The 22,696-nt window shown below is 32.2% G+C and overlaps 1 protein-coding gene across 3 annotated transcripts in view; it reads left to right on the top strand.

Moving 5' to 3' along the window:
• Positions 1–3,298: 3,298 nt before the first annotated feature.
• The window catches only part of LOC148612089 (uncharacterized), a 40,005-nt gene continuing 20,607 nt past the window's right edge, over positions 3,299–22,696 (top strand). The window contains exon 1 of one of the 3 annotated variants that reach the window (XM_088593211.1): positions 3,299–3,321. In XM_088593211.1, coding sequence (XP_088449337.1) covers positions 3,319–3,321 — 3 coding nt within the window. In that variant the 5' untranslated portion in view covers positions 3,299–3,318. Of the gene's footprint in view, positions 3,322–11,093; positions 11,628–22,696 lie in introns of those variants that run through there. The other 2 variants (XM_088593210.1, XM_088593209.1) reach the window with 2 other exon arrangements.

Genomic DNA, 22,696 nt, shown 5'->3' with positions numbered 1-22,696 from the left:
AAGTAAATTTTAGTAAAAAATCATGTTAAAAATATCCATAAATTATGAAGAAAATCTGTATAATAAATACGATAATCAATTGGTTATCGTGAATAACCAAAATATGATCACTCTTGCCAAGAACTCGTGTGCTGAACAAGTTAAATCTAGGCGTTCTTTGGAACTCGTGGTCATATTATGGTTATTCACTCTTTTGTAATTTTTTATTCTATTAATATTTTTGGGCCTTTTCTGTTGGTCATATAGTTGATTTCCTGTTCTTCTTTGATTTACTCTTCAAAACTAGTTTTTTCATGTTTTCTTGGTTCGTCATCCAAATAAAATGTTTGTATGCCTTTGCATCTTTCCAAAATTGTTTAAAATCAATTATACATGTTTTATTTTTAACAGGAAAAATACACATAATGGCTAAAGCATTTGCTAACGTTAAATTTTGTTATTTTAATGTTATGTATTTCAGCCTACATCACGTCGATGTGCTATGGTTTCTAGGAAAATAGTTTTATTGACATAAATTTAAGAATATTCCAAAAATCATCCAGCTGTATTCGTTGAGTTACTAACACATTTTTGAAAGAACCGAAAATGCCGCAATAACAAGAATGACTCAACCGATTACAAATTTAGAAGTCGATAAATGTAGATAAATTGACCGTAAAAACATGTACTTCTAATTTCCCTGGTTTGTCAGCAGTAAAATCAAACATTTTGCATATTATGCGCTGCTCGTTAACCAGAAGCCACTTTTAGATACATACATGTATTTAACATCATCATAACTGATATGTAGATATTTCTTTTAAAAAAAATGTTTAATTGTAATGTTACTCTTTGAAATATTAGGATGGATTTCCATTTCCTGATAGCTCAAACTTTCATGGCTACATGTAGAAGTGTGGATCGACTGTCTCATTACATAATGTAAATCTTCTGATTCGATCAGTTGCATGGTTGAATGATCAGGGTTAACGAAGTTCAACATACACGAGACACCCAACTAAGGTCAAATTTGACAGTCCTGGTGATGCAATGACCCCTAACAACACATCGTCTATGGTCAGTAATCATTATGATTATTATATTAATTACAAAATCCAATACGTAGTTTTTGTAATATTATAAACATATATTTTGTCCTTTAATCCTCATTTATAGGCAAGTATTTCAATCCAGCCTATTCAAATCTTCACATTTGATTAGATGATTTTTTTATAACTATTTTATGTAAATCCGAATTTCTCCACTTACCTAATGCCATCTTTCAGCTGTGGCCAAACAGGGTGTATATAAAAGGCAGTGCCCTTTCATATTTTATTTTATGTGTAATACCATATCCCATGTCCAATATTTCTGACTAGAACACCATGGAGCTTTAGCTCATTTGTTTTTTTTTTAAATTGAAATTTTTACATTCTGACGACAAATCTGCAACCAAGTAACTATAAAATGTAAGAACAATTAACATTGGGTAAACAATGAAAGTAGGCCACTGCTACCGGGTATAAAAACAATTTGTCCGACATAAAGAGCGGAAATGTAATTGTATGACCTATCTTGTAAACTAACAAACAATGCGTGCTTCACATCCATTTACTGACAACAAGGTAGAATCTAGCACGATCTCCTCCTGTCCCTTTCTAGTAATTTTGACTAATCAGGCAAAACAGTTGTTAAAATTGTCGCAAACGACATCTCTTTAGCTTTTTGCAATCATTCAAACTGGTCTATCTTGGGATTTGTCACAAGCGTATCGAATAAATGATTTAATTTTCTAGAAGGAATTAAAACTTCAGACGCAAAAAGATCTGAATGTTTACATTTGATAATCTATGTTTTTTTTCACTACAGTTTAAATTTAATTTTTGGGTCTCTCAAATTCTTGTATACAATATTTTCTATCTACTTTTTTACAGAATGGGCAATTGTATGTCATTTTTTTTCTTTAAAACACTTTCCGGTAATTTTGGAGACAACTTCTTCTGACGAAGATATGATCTAAAATCACTAAAATAGAAAATATTAGTTACAGAAAGAAACATATTACTAAAGATACACAATGATTTACAACACGATAAACAATTACATGTCTGATGTCGCAACGCAATCACCTCTGACCTCGGAGATACCAGAAATGTTTCGAAAGAACAACCAAGTCAGAATGAGGCATTTAATCTCCAATCTTTTGTCGTTTTGAACTCATTTCGCAAGCTAAAAATCACATTTCACGCACAGTCGTAGAAGTATTTTGATCGTATCTTCTATGCTTAGTTGATTGAGACAAATGTATTTTGACTTTTAATTTGAAAAGTTTGTTCAACTAGAAATTGTAGACCCTTGCAAAATGTGAACTTTAGTCACGTGAATAAAAGCATGGTGTCGCATTAGCATCATTCGGAATGGTAACGTAAGGCGTTAGCCTTTATATGAGTTAAATAGTTCTGACCATTAAAGTTGAGTTCAGTTACCAATTGATGATAGAGCATTTTCGTCATGCTGGTCGACATAACTTTTCTGAATCACAGTATTTTCTGCCTAACATTCTATTATAGATTTAACTTCGATCCGACTTTTTTCCGAAAGTGAACGAAATTAATTTTGCATACCAATTTTTGGTCAACACCGATAGATACTACAGTAATGTGCAAGTATAGTAAAACAGTATTTTCTTATTAGTTAATGCACATAGACAGTACTTGTTTTATTTTTTCTTTCATTCTATATCCGGAATAATTATCTGATTTGTCTGCAGTGGTCGCAGGTCACACAAACTACACGATCATTCATTTTATTTAAATGACAAACTGAGTGAGCTAAAGTGTCAGCTGATCTTAGAGTTGTGTACTTACCAACAACCAGTTCGTATTAATTTTAAGAATGAATTTTATTGTCTATCATCAAATAAGGTATTTTTTACCTTGCCACAGAACCTTAAATTTGTTTATTATTGATATTTGCCAATATACCGGTTATTCCGATTCCGGTTTCCTCATCCCGTGCATCATTTCCTTTGCCACATTCCACAATTGCCCAAAAGATTTCCCTATTGTGATAACCACATACAAAATAGTTTCTCCCACTCAGGTACCACTTTACTTGTAGTACTCCTTAAAACGTTTCCGTTTCTCATTTTAACGTGCGTGCATCGTTCGTTTATCGTGCGCTTGCTGTAACGTTTTGTGTTTGTTTAGAATTATTCGTGCGGGAAACCTAAACGTCTCACGAAGTGTAAACCTAAGCAAGGTCATTCCTATTCATATCATGTAGACTTTATGTCTTGTTGTCTTCTTTGTGATTATTGTGGTTTAGGATCAGACAACTATGGTAAGTACATTCTCTTGATAGTCAGTTGAAGTGTAAGAGGTCACTGTCCAGAATGGCGTCTGTTCTGTCGACGGAATGATGACTCTTGTTTTCTTTTGCCTTTTGCTTTTACTGTTACGCACATCATTCACACAGCAATTTTCTGCTTTTTCTCCGGTGAAGTAAGTTAGCACAGAGAAATTTAAATATTTGTCTCTCTTAATTTATATTTTTAAGTCTAAATAGTAAATTGTTATTGATAACTTTTAAAGTAAAATTATCATTAGACCATGAGAAAAGAACTTGTGAAAAGCCCGGTAAGTGTAACATCATATACAAAATATTTTAAATGTTTTGGCGACGCCGTGCTAAAATTTAATTTGTATACAATTATGTAAAAAATGTCTTCGTTAATGTAAACAGCGTTGTTCTTAAGAAGTGAGGCAACCAAGTTCGAATCAGTTTATGAAGATATTTTGCACAGGATGTTAAAATATATAATGATGATACAGCAGATTGGTTTACAAAAGATTGCAGTTTTAAACCATTAAAATGTATTTTTATATAAACAATCGGGCACATTTAGTTATTATTTTCCGTCCGTACGTCTGTCTTTTACGCCTCGTGTTTGTTGTCGTTGCCATTGATTCGTCTTTAACTGCAGACATGTGCCCGTCCACAGTCAGGCAGGAGATGTTGGACACCAATGCGTCTTTGGTGTCTTTAATCGTTATTTTACATTTAAGATTCATTTTGAAGTTTTTGACCAATTTTTAATGTTGTTTATTTCTGAATTACCATAGTGCTTTCATTATATTTTTTCTCTTGATTATATTTAATCCTATAATGTTTCAGTTCAATGTTCTGTTAAACTTTGTTTTGTATTTTCATCGTTAATGTTGTTGTCTGATATGTTCATACATATTTGTTAATTGTTAACTACTTCCTTTATTTTTTCCGTGCTTACCGCATTTATAATCCGTTTCGTTATTTTGTAATAAAAGAGTTTCTAAGTAGGTTTGCAATCAAGGTCGAAACACTTTATGAAAATATTCTGCAGAGTTTTGTTAAAATTATGTAATGGCAATACCACAGATTGATTTATTATAGTTGGTAGTTTTAACTATTGAAAATGTATTTACCAACAAAAAGGGGTCATCAAGGGAACCAGGATTCGAACAATTAGTAAAAAATAACATAATAAAGGGATAAAGACTAGACCAGGAAAATAGAGACACACAACAAAGAACATGAAATAACCAAAATAGAAACAAATATAAACGAGCAACACTGACTCACTCTAGTAACTGTGAGTATGGAGCGGGTCATTGGTTCCCTTTGATTTTTGATTCACATTTGCTATCGTATGTGCTCCTTATGTATATGTGTTCCTCCACGTTCTTATGCCATCTATTTTGCCTCTTGCAAATAGGACGATTACATCATTAATAGATAACTCCAGCCAGTATACGCTTATAAAGTTATCCTTTCTGATACAAGAGTAATCAAGGGAACCAAGGTTATAGCGGTAATCAAAAGAATGTAATCCAGAGACAAAGACCAGACCTAAAGACAAAGTAACAAAAGCAAAATGAGCAACTCGGACTCCACTAAAAACTGGGAGCATGGACCAGGGGAACCGGTAGGGTAAGCGTCCTCTGCTTTCCTAGAAACACCCGCCGAGTTTTATATAACTATAAAATATGACTAAAATTTAAATCTTGTAGGTACTGAAGATTCAGTTGACACTTTTTCTGTTACTTGTGTCTTTCACTGAAATTGTTTATGTCTCATTCACAATTGGGAAGTTCTGCCAAAACTGCATATACTTATTTGTTCGATGAAAATAACATGTACATTATCTCCCTCGTTAACTGACTCGGCCAATAATTTCTTTGAAACGTTTAATATGTTGTTTTAAATGACGCTTTATCCCTTAAATTCTTTGATTATATTGATCCTTTCTCTGAAATATTTTCGATGTGCTTTTAATTTGTTATCGTTATTGTTCTAACTATTCAATTTAATTGTAGAAATAACATGCTTTTCAAATGGATAAAAAAAATTGTCCATAATACCATAGACCAAATTTTGTAATGTGACTATGACGTCATCAACCTTTTTTATTGACTTATTTTGTTAAATTTTGATACTACGATTTAATTATAAGGAATGACTGTTATATTTGAAATAACCTCAATGCTCGTTGTGCACACTTGCTACGCAGGTTATTTATTGTGCATCACGTGATTGAGGTAATTTCTTCATAGACCGAAAAAATATCAAAAACTGAAATCTTGAGAAAGTCTCTAATCGTCAGATATTATGTGCCATTGGCTTGCTTTCAACATCCAAGATGGCATGAATGCGATATGCTCTAAAATCAGGTGACTTCCGCTAGAATCTTGGTTTCCTTAATATGATCGCATTATCGTAACCTTGATGACGTGAATATTTCTCAAGAAAAACAATTGGTTATCAGGGAGTGCGGGTAATGTTTTCGTTACACAAGTTTCCCTGATTTTTTTGCGATTTTGGGCCGCTTATGATATTGACCAGCGAACGAGATTAGGAACCAACTTCCTATTCTCATACAAAAAACATACACACGTAGAACACATGTGTATGATATTTAAAAGTACATTTTGATCTCGTTAAAGCAAGAATTGACGATTTTACGATACCGATCAGCATCATAAGGCGGTGTAGTAATATATAATTATACAAATCATATGCAAATGTTATGTACTGAAATTACGAGTGCAAGAAATCGCTAACAATATTAGCGACTTAATAACATTCCTAAAATATACTTCAATATGCATTATAATCTACAGTTTTTTGTTGCGTTTTTTGTTCGTTGTTTCAGTAGTACAAAACAGCGCTTATTACTTGACTCTATATTTTGTATACTGCTTTTCTTAAGTAGTAAATTGAACTATCACGTTTCAATTAGTCAATAAAGATATTAAGCAGGGGTTGTTAAAATTATGTAATGTTGATATAACAAACGTATTTAAAGTAATTGTATTTATTCCAACCATAACATATCTACTCTTATATAAAAAGTCAGGATATACAATAGGCGATTGTACAATATCTATGATGTGTCCGTCTGGCCGTGGTGTTTCCGTCACTTTTAATCCAAAACTAAAGTGTACATCATCGTGAAAATAGGGTTCACATCGTTATGATAGTCATGAATTTCAATAACAAATTCCGCTGAAGGTGCTGAAATATAAACAAAAATAATAACAGAAAATACATTAGAAGATCTCATGTTTTTTTGTATTTTTCATGGTGTATAGTTGGTGTATCTGCGTGAATACTTTTTGCAAATATCTTTTCAATGTTTGGGGCCTTCCTGTTGCCATGATGTTTTAGACATCGTGGTCCATTTATGTTTTCTCTGTTAACACATTTTAGCCATTGTTAAAGTTTACACGTATACGCTGCATATTTTATAGCTAAGGCTCATTTATGTTGCTCCTATAATAATGTTTGACCTTGTTGATAAGTGTATACTATGTTCTGCAGCCGAGACCAGTGCAAGAAAGAAGTGAGATTTCGAATACATTTAGATTTCGGTTTGAAGGGTTTCACTTAATTATTTTAATTATCTATTGCTGAAACTGTTTTACCCCTTCCTTCTCACATATAGATAGTCCTACCTACTGCCTTTCTATCTACTACTACTATCTTTGTATTCGTTGGTTAGAAGACTTGGTCATCTTTCCATTGCTATAGATGTTGCTGTTTCATTCTTGTTGAGGCTTCTGTTTCTGATGTCGCATCTTATGTCTCCATGCTTTGTGTTTGCGAAACACTCACAATTATGGATGTCTCCACTGACATTCGAAGTTTCTTTACTTCTCCGTTTTGTGTTACTCATAGTACATGATCACATGAGGGAACAACATTTGATTTTGATGTGGAAAGCCATTCCTCATGATTAATACTTAACACTATAGAGTATCAAATGCATGCTACTGTAACGTAAATATGGGCTATAATGGATGGTCATAATGAATAGGTTTGTGGTAAAAACTTAATGCCACTGCTGGTGGTCCAAAGGTCTCTGTGGGTATTCATAAATTCAGTAATAAATCTTGTATGACCCCGAATTGTTTTTCAAATTTTATATATCATATTTATCAAAATTTGCAGTATTGCAAATTTCAAAGTACCTAAAACACTGAGGCATCATTTTTTGTATACACATAGTAGAGTCTCTCACTGATGGACTGGGCTTCCTGTTTCAATATTTTGGTTTAAGTACTTTTTGTTTACATTAATATTTGGATTTATATCTTCCTTTATTTTTGATACAAATGTTGCTGATGAGAAGTTTATCACTGAAACATATATACAGCATACCGAAATTACCAATATATTTATATGATTGGTATTTTTGTATTTGGAATCTAACTAACTTTGATGAATTAACCAGTCATTTGCTTTCTCATACAGAATAAAATTAAAATTGTAATAACATATACATTGAAATACATAGAACATCTGACATAAGCACAAATCTAAAAGAGTACTAAAAGTAAAACTGCATAGGATCGTTACCGTCTGCGAAGATTTCTTGGCTTATTAACAATATTAATACCAATATAAATTCCGTTCAAACGTCTAAACTCTATATGAATTGATAACAGCAAATATATTATAAGATCTTTTAAATTTTGTTTTTTTTAGTTTAAGCTGTTGGTATATCTGCGTGAGTACTTTTTACAAATCCTTTGTCATCGTTTTGGGGTCGTCCTGATGCATTGTGTCCTTACTCTACATTGGGTTTCCATTTATGCTGCCTCTGATATCATATTTTGGCCATTGTCAAAGTTTACACGTATACGTAGCATGTTTTAAAACTACAATATTTTTTACCTTTTTGTTGTATATACCCTGTTCAGCAGCCGAGACCAGTGGGGTTCCGTATGTATTTAGATTTCAACTTGAAGGGTTTCACTAAATAATGTCAATTATCTGAATGAATGTTTATGAAACCGTTTCCTTCTCCATCACACATATAAATACTCCTACCAACACCTTATCTTTGTATTCGTTAGTTGGAATGTTTTATCATCTTGCTATTGCTATAGATGTAGCTAAGTATGTTTCTTTTCTTACTGAGACTTTTTTCTGATGTCGCATCTTATGTCTTCAGATTTTGTGTTGGTAAAACAGTCACATTTTAGGATATCTACTGACATTTGACGATTTCTTCTCTTCTCTCTAATGTGTCTCTATTTCAGTCAATGTGAATTTTGGGCTTATTTATGTTCTTCATCGTACTTAAAGCCTGTTCTTGACTGTTTTAATTATATATTATTGTCTGATCTGTTTTATACTTTCTTTTTTCCATTACTGTTATGTGTTGTTTCACCTTTTTTATTTCTTGGGATTACTAAAATTGATGTTGTATATGTAACCTACTTCTGATCTGGGTAGTTTTCCTGTATTTATTATTTTTTTAATGAATCCTTTTCCTTAATAAACTATTACATTGTCAGTTTTGTAGTTCAGTTTCTGATTAGTAGACTCCGACTTCTTGATTAGTAGATTATTAAGTAGTTTGCCCACAACTGTTTTTCCTCGTTACATTTTTGCTGCATTTGTTTGTTTGTTCGCTTTTTTTTAATTTGTTTTTTATACCTTTTGATATCTTTTGTCGAAAATTCGATACTCATTGTGCAGAGTCACATAAAGAAACAAAACTTGATTTTGATTGTAAAAGCCGTTCCTCGTGGTAAAAACTTAGTTCTCTACAGTATCAAACACATGCCCATTTAATATAAATATGGGCTATAGTGGATGGGTTTATAGTAAATTTAATTTGTATCTAATTAACTTTGATAAGTTAACCAGTCAATAGATCTTTTATATAGTGTAAAATCAAAATTGATAAATAACGTATACATTGAGATATATAGGACAAAGATCTTAAAGAGTATGCAAAGCAAAACTGCATAGGATCCGCCTAAGAAGAATCTGTGACATCCTAAATGGGGGTGGTTAAGGTCTTATAAAACAAATTTAATCGCACGGAATATTTCATGTCAGGAGATGTTGGTCATTAATGTGTATTTTTTCATAATTTTTCGTTGTTCCACCGTAGATTTTATACCTTCTGAAGATCTGGGCCGTTTAGAGCTTGCTTAAATGTATGTGTACAATTGTTGTAGGCCTTTTGGTGATCTCCGGAAGTATTTAATATTTTGTATTTAGGTTATACGCTAGTGCATTTGTTACGTTTCACTATATCAGTTCTTTTTATTATTATTAACGATATAAATGCTATTAAAAACCATACAAGGCCATAAAATTTCTGTCACAGAATACAACTAATTTATTTCTGCTATGAAATACTCAGCTGCTGTTAAAATTCGCTGAATACAAACTTGCAAACTAAGATAATAATTCTACGTTCAGAGAAGCATTCAAAATTGCGACAACACACTGTTTAATAGGTTTCTTTACTATGTTCACTCTGAACTAGAGGAATGATAAGGGGAATAAAAGAAAATCTTCTTTATTGAACGGAGTTGTAAATATTTTGATAGCTTGAACAAATACAGCGTAAAATATTGGGCATAAATTTCAACAGACAAATCCATGCTTGCTGACTCTTGAATTAATATTATCCATAACTGTATTTGTACTTACCTTGACCAGCCTCGGTATAAGTTCATCGTGGTTGGTCAACAAAAAACCAAAATCGAATTTTGAATGGGTAGAACGAGAATGTACAGTTGTTGTATTAGTTGTCAATAATGCCGGAACCATGCTATGCTCTGAGCCATCAAAGTTGATGTCCTCTTACGTTTACGTTTGGTGCAATAATATCAGACATTTACTGTATTGAAATATTTCATTTAATGGCAACATAAAAATAATTTTATAAATTCAGCAAAACATCGCTATAATGAATAGAATGAATATAGTAAACAATCATGCAGGTATGCATATAACAATCTGTTAATGTGTTGTGTCATTGAATACGTGCATAAAAAGACATTGTGTAAAAACGCATTTTATGGTTGCAGCTTCTTCATTACGATGAATGGGTGTGGTTTCGTAGCTCTTTTATCAGAGAGAGTTGAAATATGAGCTGCTTCAACATTTATTAAAATGTTGTTTTTTTGTAATTGAAAGAATTACATGTAACAAATGCTACTTAGTAAAAAAATTTAAAGGGAATCTGTTTCGAATCAAAATTAAATAATCAAAAACACTTCAATTAAAATTATTATCAATACGTTTTACGCATCGTCTGCTCTTTCGTTTGCAGACAACATATTGCGTCCTTGTTCTTAATTCAATGGACCATTTTTTCTAAAGCATTAATAATTGCGGGAAAAATGAAATATTTAATTGGCGCCATGTACAGTCATGTTTCCTAAATAAGAACATGGGCGGAGAGAAAAAAAAACACTAAATATCGAAAGTTGTACATTAATTTTAACTGTCAAATAGAAGATGTGCAAGCATGTTACGGTTCGGCGCGTCAGTCTTAGCCACCGAAAGGCACTTTAATGAATCAAAGAGATGAGACGCAAGGTAGTTCTTCCAATAATAATTGGTCTCGTGTTTCAAGGCAAATAGTTGAAGGTAGATGAACAAACGGATAATAGCAAATCAGGATGGAAAACAAACAAACAATTACGTTAGCGGCTCCTTGAATATTATGCTCGTTGTATTCTTATCTGTCAAAATATTTGTGTCATCATTTGTCGACAAGTAATCGACCTCTAATCGAGTAATGGGGCGCTTTAAACGCCACGTTCGTTAAAGCGGTAGTAGTGCTATAGGAAAAGTACATGATTTCATTTGATTACCTGGTTTTAAATGAAATACTAGGTTATTTTAATCAACTGTGCGTTAAATTTTTAAGAATACGTTAATTACACTACGAGAGGAAGGATCTATCAGACGACATGAAAAACCAAACGATTAGAGGGCTGTTTTGATTGGCGGATATATTCTTTCGGTTGATCTTTGACCTCGGTAAACGTTTTTTATCACTCGTTAATTTTTTCATACATTTGCACCTGTCATTTGATCAAATATAAAGATTTTACGTGTAGTGGAAAATAAAAGTGACAAATTTTTCAATTGGAATTGGATTTCAAGATATGAAAGGATGTTGAAATAATTTTGTATGAGGAAATAAGTTCAAAATGGATAAAAACGATACGTGTACTTGAAATATGTGATACTACACTTAAGGAATTATATTTTTTTTATAAAATGTTGGATTAAAAGAAAGCATGAAGTATCAACAGATCATATCCGCGCTGTTGTTTTTTGTAGCAATTAAGGTAAGTTATTGTAATTTTTATGAATAATTTTAAACAAAGTATGTTACTTTCTTCGATTTTCTACAAGTTTGATTTCAATCAAAATTTCATATCCTTTTGCAAGTCCAACTACATAAACGCTATATTTAAATTATACGACTGTTGGAAAAGCACTGATTATTTTTTAAGAAGATGTTAACAACGATGTAGAAATGTTTGTTTATTTTCTTTTCTAATTGCGTAGCATCAAATTTATCTTTGTGGTCATGACAAGGAAAATCCAAGTTGGATATTGTTGTTTTTTCAGTCGTCTTCATTCTCGCCAGGAGAAATCTTCGTGCGTTAGAGATATTACAGATTCCATTTTGCCAGTTTGCGTGCGAACGACTAATTTCATCTCTGTAATCTTAGGGATGTATAATGGTTTCTGTCTTCCTCCATCTGTTTTAAGATCCCATCAACTTTTCCCATTATTCTTTCAGATATGTTGCTTTTCCTGTTTGACAATCTATCTTTGATCAATAACACTAAATATTAATGATGATAATGTAAAGGGATTTAAAAGCAAAAGAAGAAAAAACGGCTATCATTTTTTAAACGTTCTTTTACGATAGTAGTAAGTGTCGCATTCCTATGTTCTCTTATATTGATCGCTCCTTTATCTCCGGTGCACCGCTGTACATTCTTTCATGACATGGGTGTTAGTGGCATATGCAATTTATCCACTCAGGCGACAAACCGAAGACAAGATATTTCACTTTAACTTTATCACAAGGAGTTGATAAGGTTTGACAAAACAAAAAAAAATGAATATTTTTAGCATAACGTTATTTCGAGATCGCAGCAAGTCGCAGTTGGATATTCTGTTATCGTTTTAATTACGTGTAATTCAAGGCCAGGTCTTTTGATAGCAATGGCTATTTGTACTTGGGCCTAATTTTGACATTTTTCTATTTAATGTATGTGGGACTGGTTTCTATCAATCGTTAGTTTGCTCTCTGCGTGAAAAGATTTGTTGGTATTTCCTTCAATTTTTTTACCCATGGAGACAAGACAAAATTGATACTTTGACGAATGCGGGACGTTAGAGAAACATATATTTACACCGGGCTCAGTGACTGTCGACTCCTAGCTAGGATACTAGATGGAATCCGCATTAGAAATTTTGGTTCTTGATAAAGTTCCATCATTACTTTTATAATCTGCCTGGGCTGTGTAATCGACGCCTTGTGTTCTAACCACGACCAAAGCTATTGTACAACCCTAACGAATTCAGCGTTCACATTAAAAACTAATGCATAGTGGTCAACCCTAAGTACTGACAGCAGACATGTATATTGACCGAAATTGCATCGTGGTATTTTAATGTACGATTATTAATTTAATTATAAAACATCATATTTTTAGAGTACACCTTTGAAAATAAATGCATCAACATCGAAATCAATGCTGAATTTTCTAAAATTGTATTTAAAAGATTCCCTTTGTTTTATTATATCCACAATAACCTCGGTTAATCTTTAATTGAGACTTCGTCTTCGACGCGCTGGAGCCGCATATTAATTCTCTCTTTTATTAAAACTATTGGTTTTGTCCAAATGGATTCTGGTTGGTCGTAAATCGTTTGTATTAGTTGAGTGTGGGGAATCTGGTTTAACCTTTGCATAAAAACAACATTTGGTTGCAAAGATCGGTTGTAAAACAAACCAGTTAACATGGGTTGACATGTCTGTGTTTTTGTCAATATTGGATGATAAATGGACAATTATTTCTGTGGTAAACAGAAGCTAAATGGGCCAAACTTAATAAATTATCTGTTTCCTCTGCCAGGCGTTCGGTTTGGTATGTCGGTATGAGAAGTATATTTTTTAACTTGAGTATATATTGTACAATTTTATTTAGATGTAAAAGTATAAAAATATTATTACATGAAAATAGATATACATTTTCAAGGGTAGAGCAATATATCTGGAGAAAGATATAGTTCCTTATTTTTGGCCTTTGGACAAATGCTTTTAGCAAGTAAAAAATTTCAAATAAAGTTTACGGATTTTAGAGAGATATTTTAATGCTAATGCGGTACTTGATGCTTCAACAAGTGAAAAAATCAAAATATCACAGATTGTTTCCCCTATCTTTCCTGAAAAATAGTCCTATATTTTAGAAAAAAAATGCATTGCCATTTTCATGTAACCAACAGATAAGGCACTATTGATTCTCGTAGTAACAAGGATATGAATGGGAACAGATTTCATCTATCTATCTATCTATCTGTCTATCTAAAGCTATTTTAATAAGGTCACGAATGTGAAATTGATAATTTAGTAAGATTTAAAAAAAATCAACTTATATTTATGAAAAAAATACTTATGTTAAATCATTTTATTATCATCTTTTAAAATGTTTGGTTTTGTCACTGTTAACGTATGCATGAGGTTTTAATTCCTTGGACATGAAAATGGGAAGAAAACCACCATTTTAAAATTTAAAAATATAAATTTTGATACTTCATTTGACTACCCATTTCTTTGTGAGAGGTTAGTGGTCTCTGATGACTAAATTGTACATGTAAATGTACCAACTTTTTAAGGCAGGAGTCCTAATACTAAGAAAGGAGTTCTTCCGAGCAAACATCTGGAGACTCAAATTTGATTTAAGCACGAACTCAATTTATCAACAAAGATGATATTTTATATTTGTATAGGTTAATTTGTTCTTTGTATAGAAGGGGGAAAACGTTCTAAAAATGTACATTCAATTTAAATTCCATTTTCAGTAAACAAATGGTGTAATGAATTTCGTGTGTGTTCAATTGCATAGTTCCGTGCTTGAGCAACATAAACTAAGTAAAGATATGTTTTCAGTATTTCTGTGTGATGAAGAATTTTGTCAGTTGACTCGACTAATAACAAGAACTGGGCAAATGATAGCGTTAATGACAATACCAGTCGTGTTATACATGAATTATTGTGTGTAAGATGAAACGGGATGATTTATTTTCAACTGAAATATTTCTGCTTTATCTTGATAGTAAAGGTAATAAAACTGAAAAGCCTAATGACGGATTTCACCAAATATTACCGATAGATTCGATTCCCTTAACAACATTTTAATGAAGAAAAATTAATGTGTTATCGTAGAACTTTAAATACAGATTATCTTATCAATTTTATTAGAAATACATATTTACATTTGTCAAAATTGTAAAATTTAATGTATTGCGTCTGATCTCCAATAAATTTGTGTCTCAGAATTTTAACTTGGGTTGTTGGCCTCTAGGAATACCAACCTAGGTTTGGTCTCGTTAAAATATTTAATTTCATTTCAGAATAGGTTTCCACGCCTTTGTTGAAAGGATCGATATCAATTAAAAATTATAAACTCACAACTATTCGAAATCCCTTTTTGTTTACACACATATTACACTATATCAGTGTTACCCTTTGCCGTAAATAGAAAAAAAAAGCAACTGACATGGTGAAACGTAACAAATGCGGCAGCTTATAACCTAAATTCCTCAGAAAAGGGGTTTTTTGACATTATTTGCCATTTTTATGTCTTTTTTTACACATGAAAATGACAAATTTTCCATATAGAGGGGGTGCCAACCCTCTGCATCCCCTCTAGGTCAAACACTAAAAGATTTCCTTTTACAACAGCAGCTGTGCAAGTGAAATCCTTAAAATCAAACTACCTCCTATTTTTCTCTGTCCTCAAAATCAGTCACCCAAAGTTAAGACAGATTGTGTACAATAAGCAGGAAAAAAATAATTTAATACGAATTCTTCTACAAATATGTTTATTCATGTATTCTTCACTTAAGTAAATTCGTTTGAAGTATATTTTTCCTTTTCGATCTTGTTTATATTTCTACTCCGTCTAGTTTTTTTTTAGTACATCTTCATTTAAGCCTTTCATTGACAACTAAGGATCAAGTTTAAATTGAAAACAGGAAAGTTTTTATAAAAATCCGACATAATTGGTATTAAGTTTTTTTCTTGATCAGCCACTCAAAACATTTTAAGCAGGTTCAATTAAATCTCTATATTACAATATCATCTCCTTTTTGTGCACTTTTTGACCCGAGCTTTTACATTTTATTTGAAAAGTTTTAAAGATACGCAATCGAATTTAAAGGTTTCATTTATTTCGAGAATGTTTAATTCTCCATTATTGCTCTGCACCTCCAATTCAAAATAACAATCTCTTTAAATATGTTTATAATAATGAGCATGTAAGAAATCGTAAGTACATATACTTTGACATAATACCAAATATTAAAGAAAACCACAAAGCACAACTATGCACAGAATTTTTCGCACATAATTAAAACGTGCTAAGTAATCAGAAGAAGTGAGACCAACAGATCGTACAGGACAAAAATAGTGAGAAACCGTGCAATTACCCGCTCAACACAGGAGGCAATAAATGCTCTTTCAATCCTAAACCTTGCCGACCCAGTGACCTATTAATGCGACATTTTTGTGTTCTATATTTTTTTATTTTGCTGGTTTGTTATCACTTGAATTTCTCAGAAGCAGTTTAAGCGTATTTATGAAGATGGTCCCCTTTTTATCCTAAGATATTCCGTTAACTTGTTGCGTCTTGACTATTTGTAAATTTCTTAAGTGCCTTGCATTAGATGTTGCATATGATACAACAAAAGCCTGCAATATATGCAAGCAATTTTACTTTCATCTCCATAAACTTTATCTTGATGCGCTTTATGACAAAATGTCACACGAGTTTAACATTTCGAGTGCACCCAGCTGTCTCCTTTACAGCTACAATTAGTTACCCTTAAACTTTCATTAAAAAAGATGAAACAAAAAATACTTCTTTTTTCCTTCGGAAAACATGCTGTTAAACATCGAAACATCAAAATCATTTACCTCTGTGAAATGACCTTCAGGAGCGGATCCAGGATTTGAGTTGGGGGAGGGGGGCGTAACTTGAATTAAATGCCGTGCAAAGCAAGGCAAAAAATATTATGGGGTGAAACTTGTGGTGACAATTTTTTTCTTACCGATTTAGGGGGGCGTACGCCCGGTATGCCAGTCCTTGGATCCGCGCCAGACCATGGCACAAAAATACATACATATACAGCTATGTTTAAGTTCTTGCATACGTCGTAAGTCAACGGTTAACTTTGTATAGTTTGTTCCTTTAATGTATGTTAATTTTAATGCAGAGAAAGCATTACGGAACAACGTAGAAATTGATCACATCAGGATTTTAGGTATTAGAGGAAGGGAGAGATTTTATCACTGCATTAGCTTTATTGGGCATGATAATGCATTTTGTAAAGCATTTGATATTTGAATAAGCATATTATTTCACTCTATGTATCTGAACATGCATAACACGCAATTACATATAATTTACACATATTTACATGGGAAAATTGAACACCTTTAAGAATTTAAAAATCGATTTAGTTCTTTTTTTTTTCTGCCGATTTTAAGATACAAAGAAAGTTAAAGTGCAAGCTGCAACTCTAGAAGTTGTGCATTGGTGAACAATTAGCCTTTATGCATCAAGATTTCTAAACATTTCAAATATTTGCTTTAACTTACGAGATTTTATTTGCAGTGAAAGTTCTCAAGTTCGTAATAATAATCTCTAATACTCTGTATAGAATTGGTACAGAAATTATTATATAAGAATGAAATATGACACGGCAAATTGACAATTGTATTTCAAGATTTAGGATCAAGTAGTCTTTTGAAAATTTTAAAAATCTTTTAATCCATTTCTCTATATTCTTGACATAGGTCAACTAAAAGGAAAAATGGCAATATTATTTATCAATAATAAAATTTTCACCGCTTAGGTAACCTAACGGATGAAGTTGTTGAAACCGTGTGAAAACCTCATTTTTATATGAAAGAACAATTGTGTCAAGTCTGAATCGAGTGTATTTTTAAATCCACATCTCCTTAATTCTTAAATTACATGTAAAACGGTTTAAAATAATATTTGTACAACCCAACACGAACCTTATACGGGATGTGTCGCTTTTATTTAGCCAGCCCTTTTAATTCGTATTAATATTTTGATGAATTTACGTACATGGTGATAATAGCCATTTTACGACATATAAACATGTATTAATTTCTTATATACATGTCAATAACAGAGATTTATTTCTGTTTGTTTTGACACAGAATTTTTTCGTCAGTCGTAGACCATGTTGACATTAACGTTACAAGAGACTACTAATACAGACCATAATAAGTTTCCGTTATGTAATGACTTAATATTTACACCCCCACGTAATGAGTATATATATAGGAGCCGCAATAAATAAAGAAAATACATGAAATTTCAATTTGCATTGGCCAGACCACTTCCATTAGTACATGTTATAATTGTTACATAATGTCCAATAGAAAATTAATTTCTTTATACATGTTTAATGGAGCGTAATTAATATGTTTGCATGTAGTTAATCATGTACACTGTTTTGTTAACGTGTATGAGAATTTCAAGATTGGTAAAAAGTGATTTTTGTGGTAGTTTTCGAGTTAATTTGTTATTGTTTTCCGTGAAGTGATTGATATAACTATATTTTCCTTATAGCTATTGTCAAGGGTTTTGTACTTCGGTGTTTTCTAACTAATAAAAATGAAAAAAAATTGAAAATTTAGTCGGCGCTTTCGAAATTAAAACAGACTGGTTGGCTGCATGGTTTTTGAAAATCTTGGGAACTTGTATATTATAAACGAAGTATGAAATATTAACTCTAATATTATCAGCCGGTAGGAAAAACGTTACTCGAGCAATTCCAACCAAACACACCAAAATTACAATAACACACACATACACACATGCCGTATTATTAAAATAACATAAAAAAAAAAACACTTTCTAAGTAAAAAACAGAAATCACAATCACAATCCAAAATGCCCTTGCAACCCTTAGATAAACATCAATCCACAGTAACCCAGACATTACTTAGTCTGAAACAAGAAAGTTTTAGCTACTAGTATCAAGTTCATAACATGCATAATTCAATTTTATCAGCTAATCGCCGGCTTAGTTACAACAGCGGAAATTCAATTGTCAAATTACAAAAGGTGCAACATTTAAGAGATGTTTCATCTCCCTGCACATTTCCACCCTTTCTCTATACCTGATTATTTGCTGTTTTGGTTCATTCGCTATCTGTGTTTTATTGATAAGGTCACCGAATAGTTAATTAATGCATTTTCATCAAAGCAGATTTTTTCCTGTTCTATCTGCTTTAATCAAAAAGTACTCTGAAAAACATGTGGGGAATCACATATAATTGAAGATCGTGAAACAGTTTAAATGTAAATGCATGCAGTTAAATTGGAAATACAGCTGATCTTTTTGATGTAATTAAGATTAAGATTTCATTGTACGCTCTCAGAATTGCTAAAATGCAGACTTTTCCATCGAATGAAAAATTTTGTAATGTGTGACAATACATTTATTCGGACAATAGAATGCGCATGTTTAACCCACTCGCACGATCAAACATTTTCCTATTAATTTACATGCCCAAGAAAAGCCTTAAATTACAAAGAGCACAACACTTACAAGTAAAATATCTGAACTGCAAAACGGTCTCAATTTCAAAATTTGAAGGATTCTTGATACATGTAATTTTTATAGACCACCCTGACTAGTACTGTAGCAGTTTCCGAGATTTGAATTGTCAAGGAAATCATGAATTATCACATGTACATTTGGTCGATCTGCCGCGATGGTTCTTCGGTCTAGGTGGCATCGATGAGATTGAAATCAACTGTACCCATGAAGGTTGTGAATAAAGTCATAGCACAACTCGTTACACTGTATATAAACACTGAAGTAGCGCGTTGAATGCATACAATGTCTTAAAACTTTTCCCAAAGCAGTAAACAGGAAAATAAAAGGAAACTAAATATAATTGAATTGCATGGCGAAAAATGAAATTTCAAATCTTTGATTCATTTCCTCTAAAAATGATTGAAATTATTAGTCTCATAAAGCTTTTTGTCTATACAACATAAAGATAAGAGCACATCGAGTATATCTATCTCACAATGTACCTGTCATTTTTGTAGACATATGTAATAATGCATTTCGGGAAAGGAAGATTTACTGCTCCTTAGATGTTCTTCACGTCCATTAAACATGTGTCCATATAATAGCATATTTTTCTCTAGTAAATGGAAGAAAATATACATTATTTAATTTGAGCTCGTTTGTACCGGCCTCTGGTTTGATGAATCGGTTTTACTTCTGAACATCTTGAATTTCGTCTCAAATCTTGGGGTTTTATAGTTAATTTTATTAGGGGAATACTATGATATATGAAACAGCTATCGAGATATCAGTAGAAATATTTCATGCATTTGACAAGGGATATGACGTTTTATACTGAAAATCAAAACTGAGACATGCATGCCATGGAGATGTTGGCATGATTTAAATGGTATGCTTTGGGGTCACATGATATCTAAGGGAGCAATCATTTACTTTAGAATTTATACCACCATCCCTTGAAAAACCTAACGAGTTCACCCTTTAGCTAGGAGATAAAGAAATCATACCACGAGCTGGAACGTCGATTCACTATGATATCATATAGATGTATGCTGTCGTTATGTAAATCCCTTCAAGGTCCTCGTTGATATTTTAGACTTGTATCTTTTATAAAGGATACTTATAATTTATTAGTCTGATAATAGTTGTAAAAAGTGAAGCTATGAATTTCAAAGCACTCTTGGAAACAAATCCATTAGCAGAAGTTTTATAACCAAAAAGATTAAACCCGTTGACCTGTACATTCCCTTGCCGAGATTTTATTAAAATTGCGACACTCTTTAACATCCCAAGTTTAAGTCACATAACATTTATTCAAATGTTAACCATCTTGCATGACAGTAAACTAATCTTTCGGACTCAAGCTCTTAAATTTATACATAGTATGAAAGTTTGGCATTTTTTTCAATTTCTGTTATGTGATGACGCTTCTCTTTAAAACACTTAAACCGATGAATTTCTTTTATATACAATAAGGGATCTTATATCCACTTTAAATGAAAATAAATAAAATTTCTATCTTTTAAATGGATTTGCACTTGTAAAATGTTTTCTTTCAAACAGTAGAAAATTGACAGAATGTAAGTGGTACATGCTTGCTATTATGAATAAATCTTTCTGATGTTTACTTTGAGCAGTAATGAATGTATAGGGTTACAATGGATCGCCTTGCATTATACCAACGTCAAATAAATTATCTTGTTTTCAATGTAATTTCACCAGGGTGGTTTGTTTGTGCAGAGTATATCCATTTTCAAAAACCTGTATACATGATAATGAAATAAATACTCGATCAGACGGAAAGATATGATGTCCATCTCTGTTAAGTCTACAGTTCTTTAATTTGCCTCGTACAGAATACTGATCAATCGTGATAGTATAGAAATATTCGGAGTTGGGAAGTGTTTTGTTTCGTACTTGACCTTTACCTTAAACTATGCTGTGAAAGTTCAGATTGGGGTCGCAATATACATGCACTGTGGGTTTATGTCTCCTTCAGAATTCGTTGGTAAATTTACGTTCCAACGATACTGTATGAGAGGAAACAGTTATGGCGATAATGCGATGATGAGTCTATAATATACATTTCTTTCTACTAACTCGTAAAGGAAACATAGATTTGGATCAAAGAAGGCTGATGTTGTAAGGAAGAAACAAAACGGCTTTATATTTTAATGCAATTCTGATTTTGATTCATCATTTATTTTCGTTGATAAAATTCACCACTTTAAAGTTCGATATCTATATCTGAATCATGAAACAGTATAAGACTTAATGATTTTTATAATGTATTCCAAAAGCTCATTACTAAATTCCTTAAATATCTACATATATCTACTTCAAGATGTTTTTATTGGTGAATGACTGTTACCAATTTGTCTCTCTCGTTTCATCTGCTGATATCCTGAGTGCTCGCAATTTGTAGCGTAGCGATTTTTATAGTGTTATGGATGTTTCGTCATAATCTAATAATTTAGAAACTACAAATGAATGCAGGTGCCCTAACTGCTGTAACTTGCCGATTTTTGATAACCGTGGCATTATAAAGTGATATACAGCCCATTACAAGGAAAAAGGGGCTGGTTAGGTAACGTCGGTTTAGACTGGTATGACATGAAATTTTGTTGAAGAATTTCATATACAAAACAGCTTCTCTGGCTATTGTTAAAAGGTGCCGAATTTGATCAGGGATAAATGAAAAACAGTGTAGATATGTCAAAAAGTATAACATTGGTTATCTACATAACAATTCGTTGTATTACGAAGTCCTAAAAGGTCACATGGAACTCCAAAAAGACCTACTATCTCTTTAGAATGGATATATGTTTTTTTTTGGGGGGGGGTGATATAAAGAGAATGAATACATGTTGGGGGAAATATAAAGAAAATGGATATATGTTGGGGGAAATATAAAGAGAATGGATATATGTTGGGGGAAATATAAAGAGAATGTGGATATAATGAATATGTCAAAGAAACAACAACCCCGCCGAGATGAAAAAATGTCAGATCAAGGTCACCTATGGGTCTTCAGTGAACGAACAAGAAACCCTTACTCCACAGAGTAGGCTGCAGATGAAAGTACAACATAAGAACTAATACTTAAAGCCTCCCATGGAAGAATACCACACACATGAACCTCTGCATTGTTTCTTATAATTACGATGTATAGACCTCACCTGTGTTAAATAAAGTGTTGATATATTTTACGTTTGTTCCATTATCATTTATTATAAAAACCTGCAAACTTGTGGTGAAAAATGCATCAAGTGCTTGTTTTGTAATCACTAGTTTTTAGTGTTAGAATTTATCTCTGTGCTCAAAATGTGACTGGTATGTGAAGTACCAATTTATCGCTATTTCAATAATACTGATCCACAGTAAAATAAATGACGGAAAGGATCCGAGATAGGACAGGTTTTTTTAAGTCTTTTTATGTAAACTTTCTTGCATGATAGTTATTTAAAAATCGCCGTATTTTGCGATCTTGAACAAGGATGTTTCTGAATTATACCGGTAAATATTTACGTCC

Source organism: Perna viridis, chromosome 7 (assembly GCF_037379345.1).
Source record: "Perna viridis isolate PV_CMFRI_1.1 ecotype Kerala chromosome 7, ASM3737934v1, whole genome shotgun sequence".
Classification (NCBI taxonomy): Eukaryota; Metazoa; Mollusca; class Bivalvia; order Mytilida; family Mytilidae; genus Perna; species Perna viridis.
Note: the sequence above shows the minus strand (reverse complement) of the source record. Positions and strands in the feature narration are given on the sequence as shown.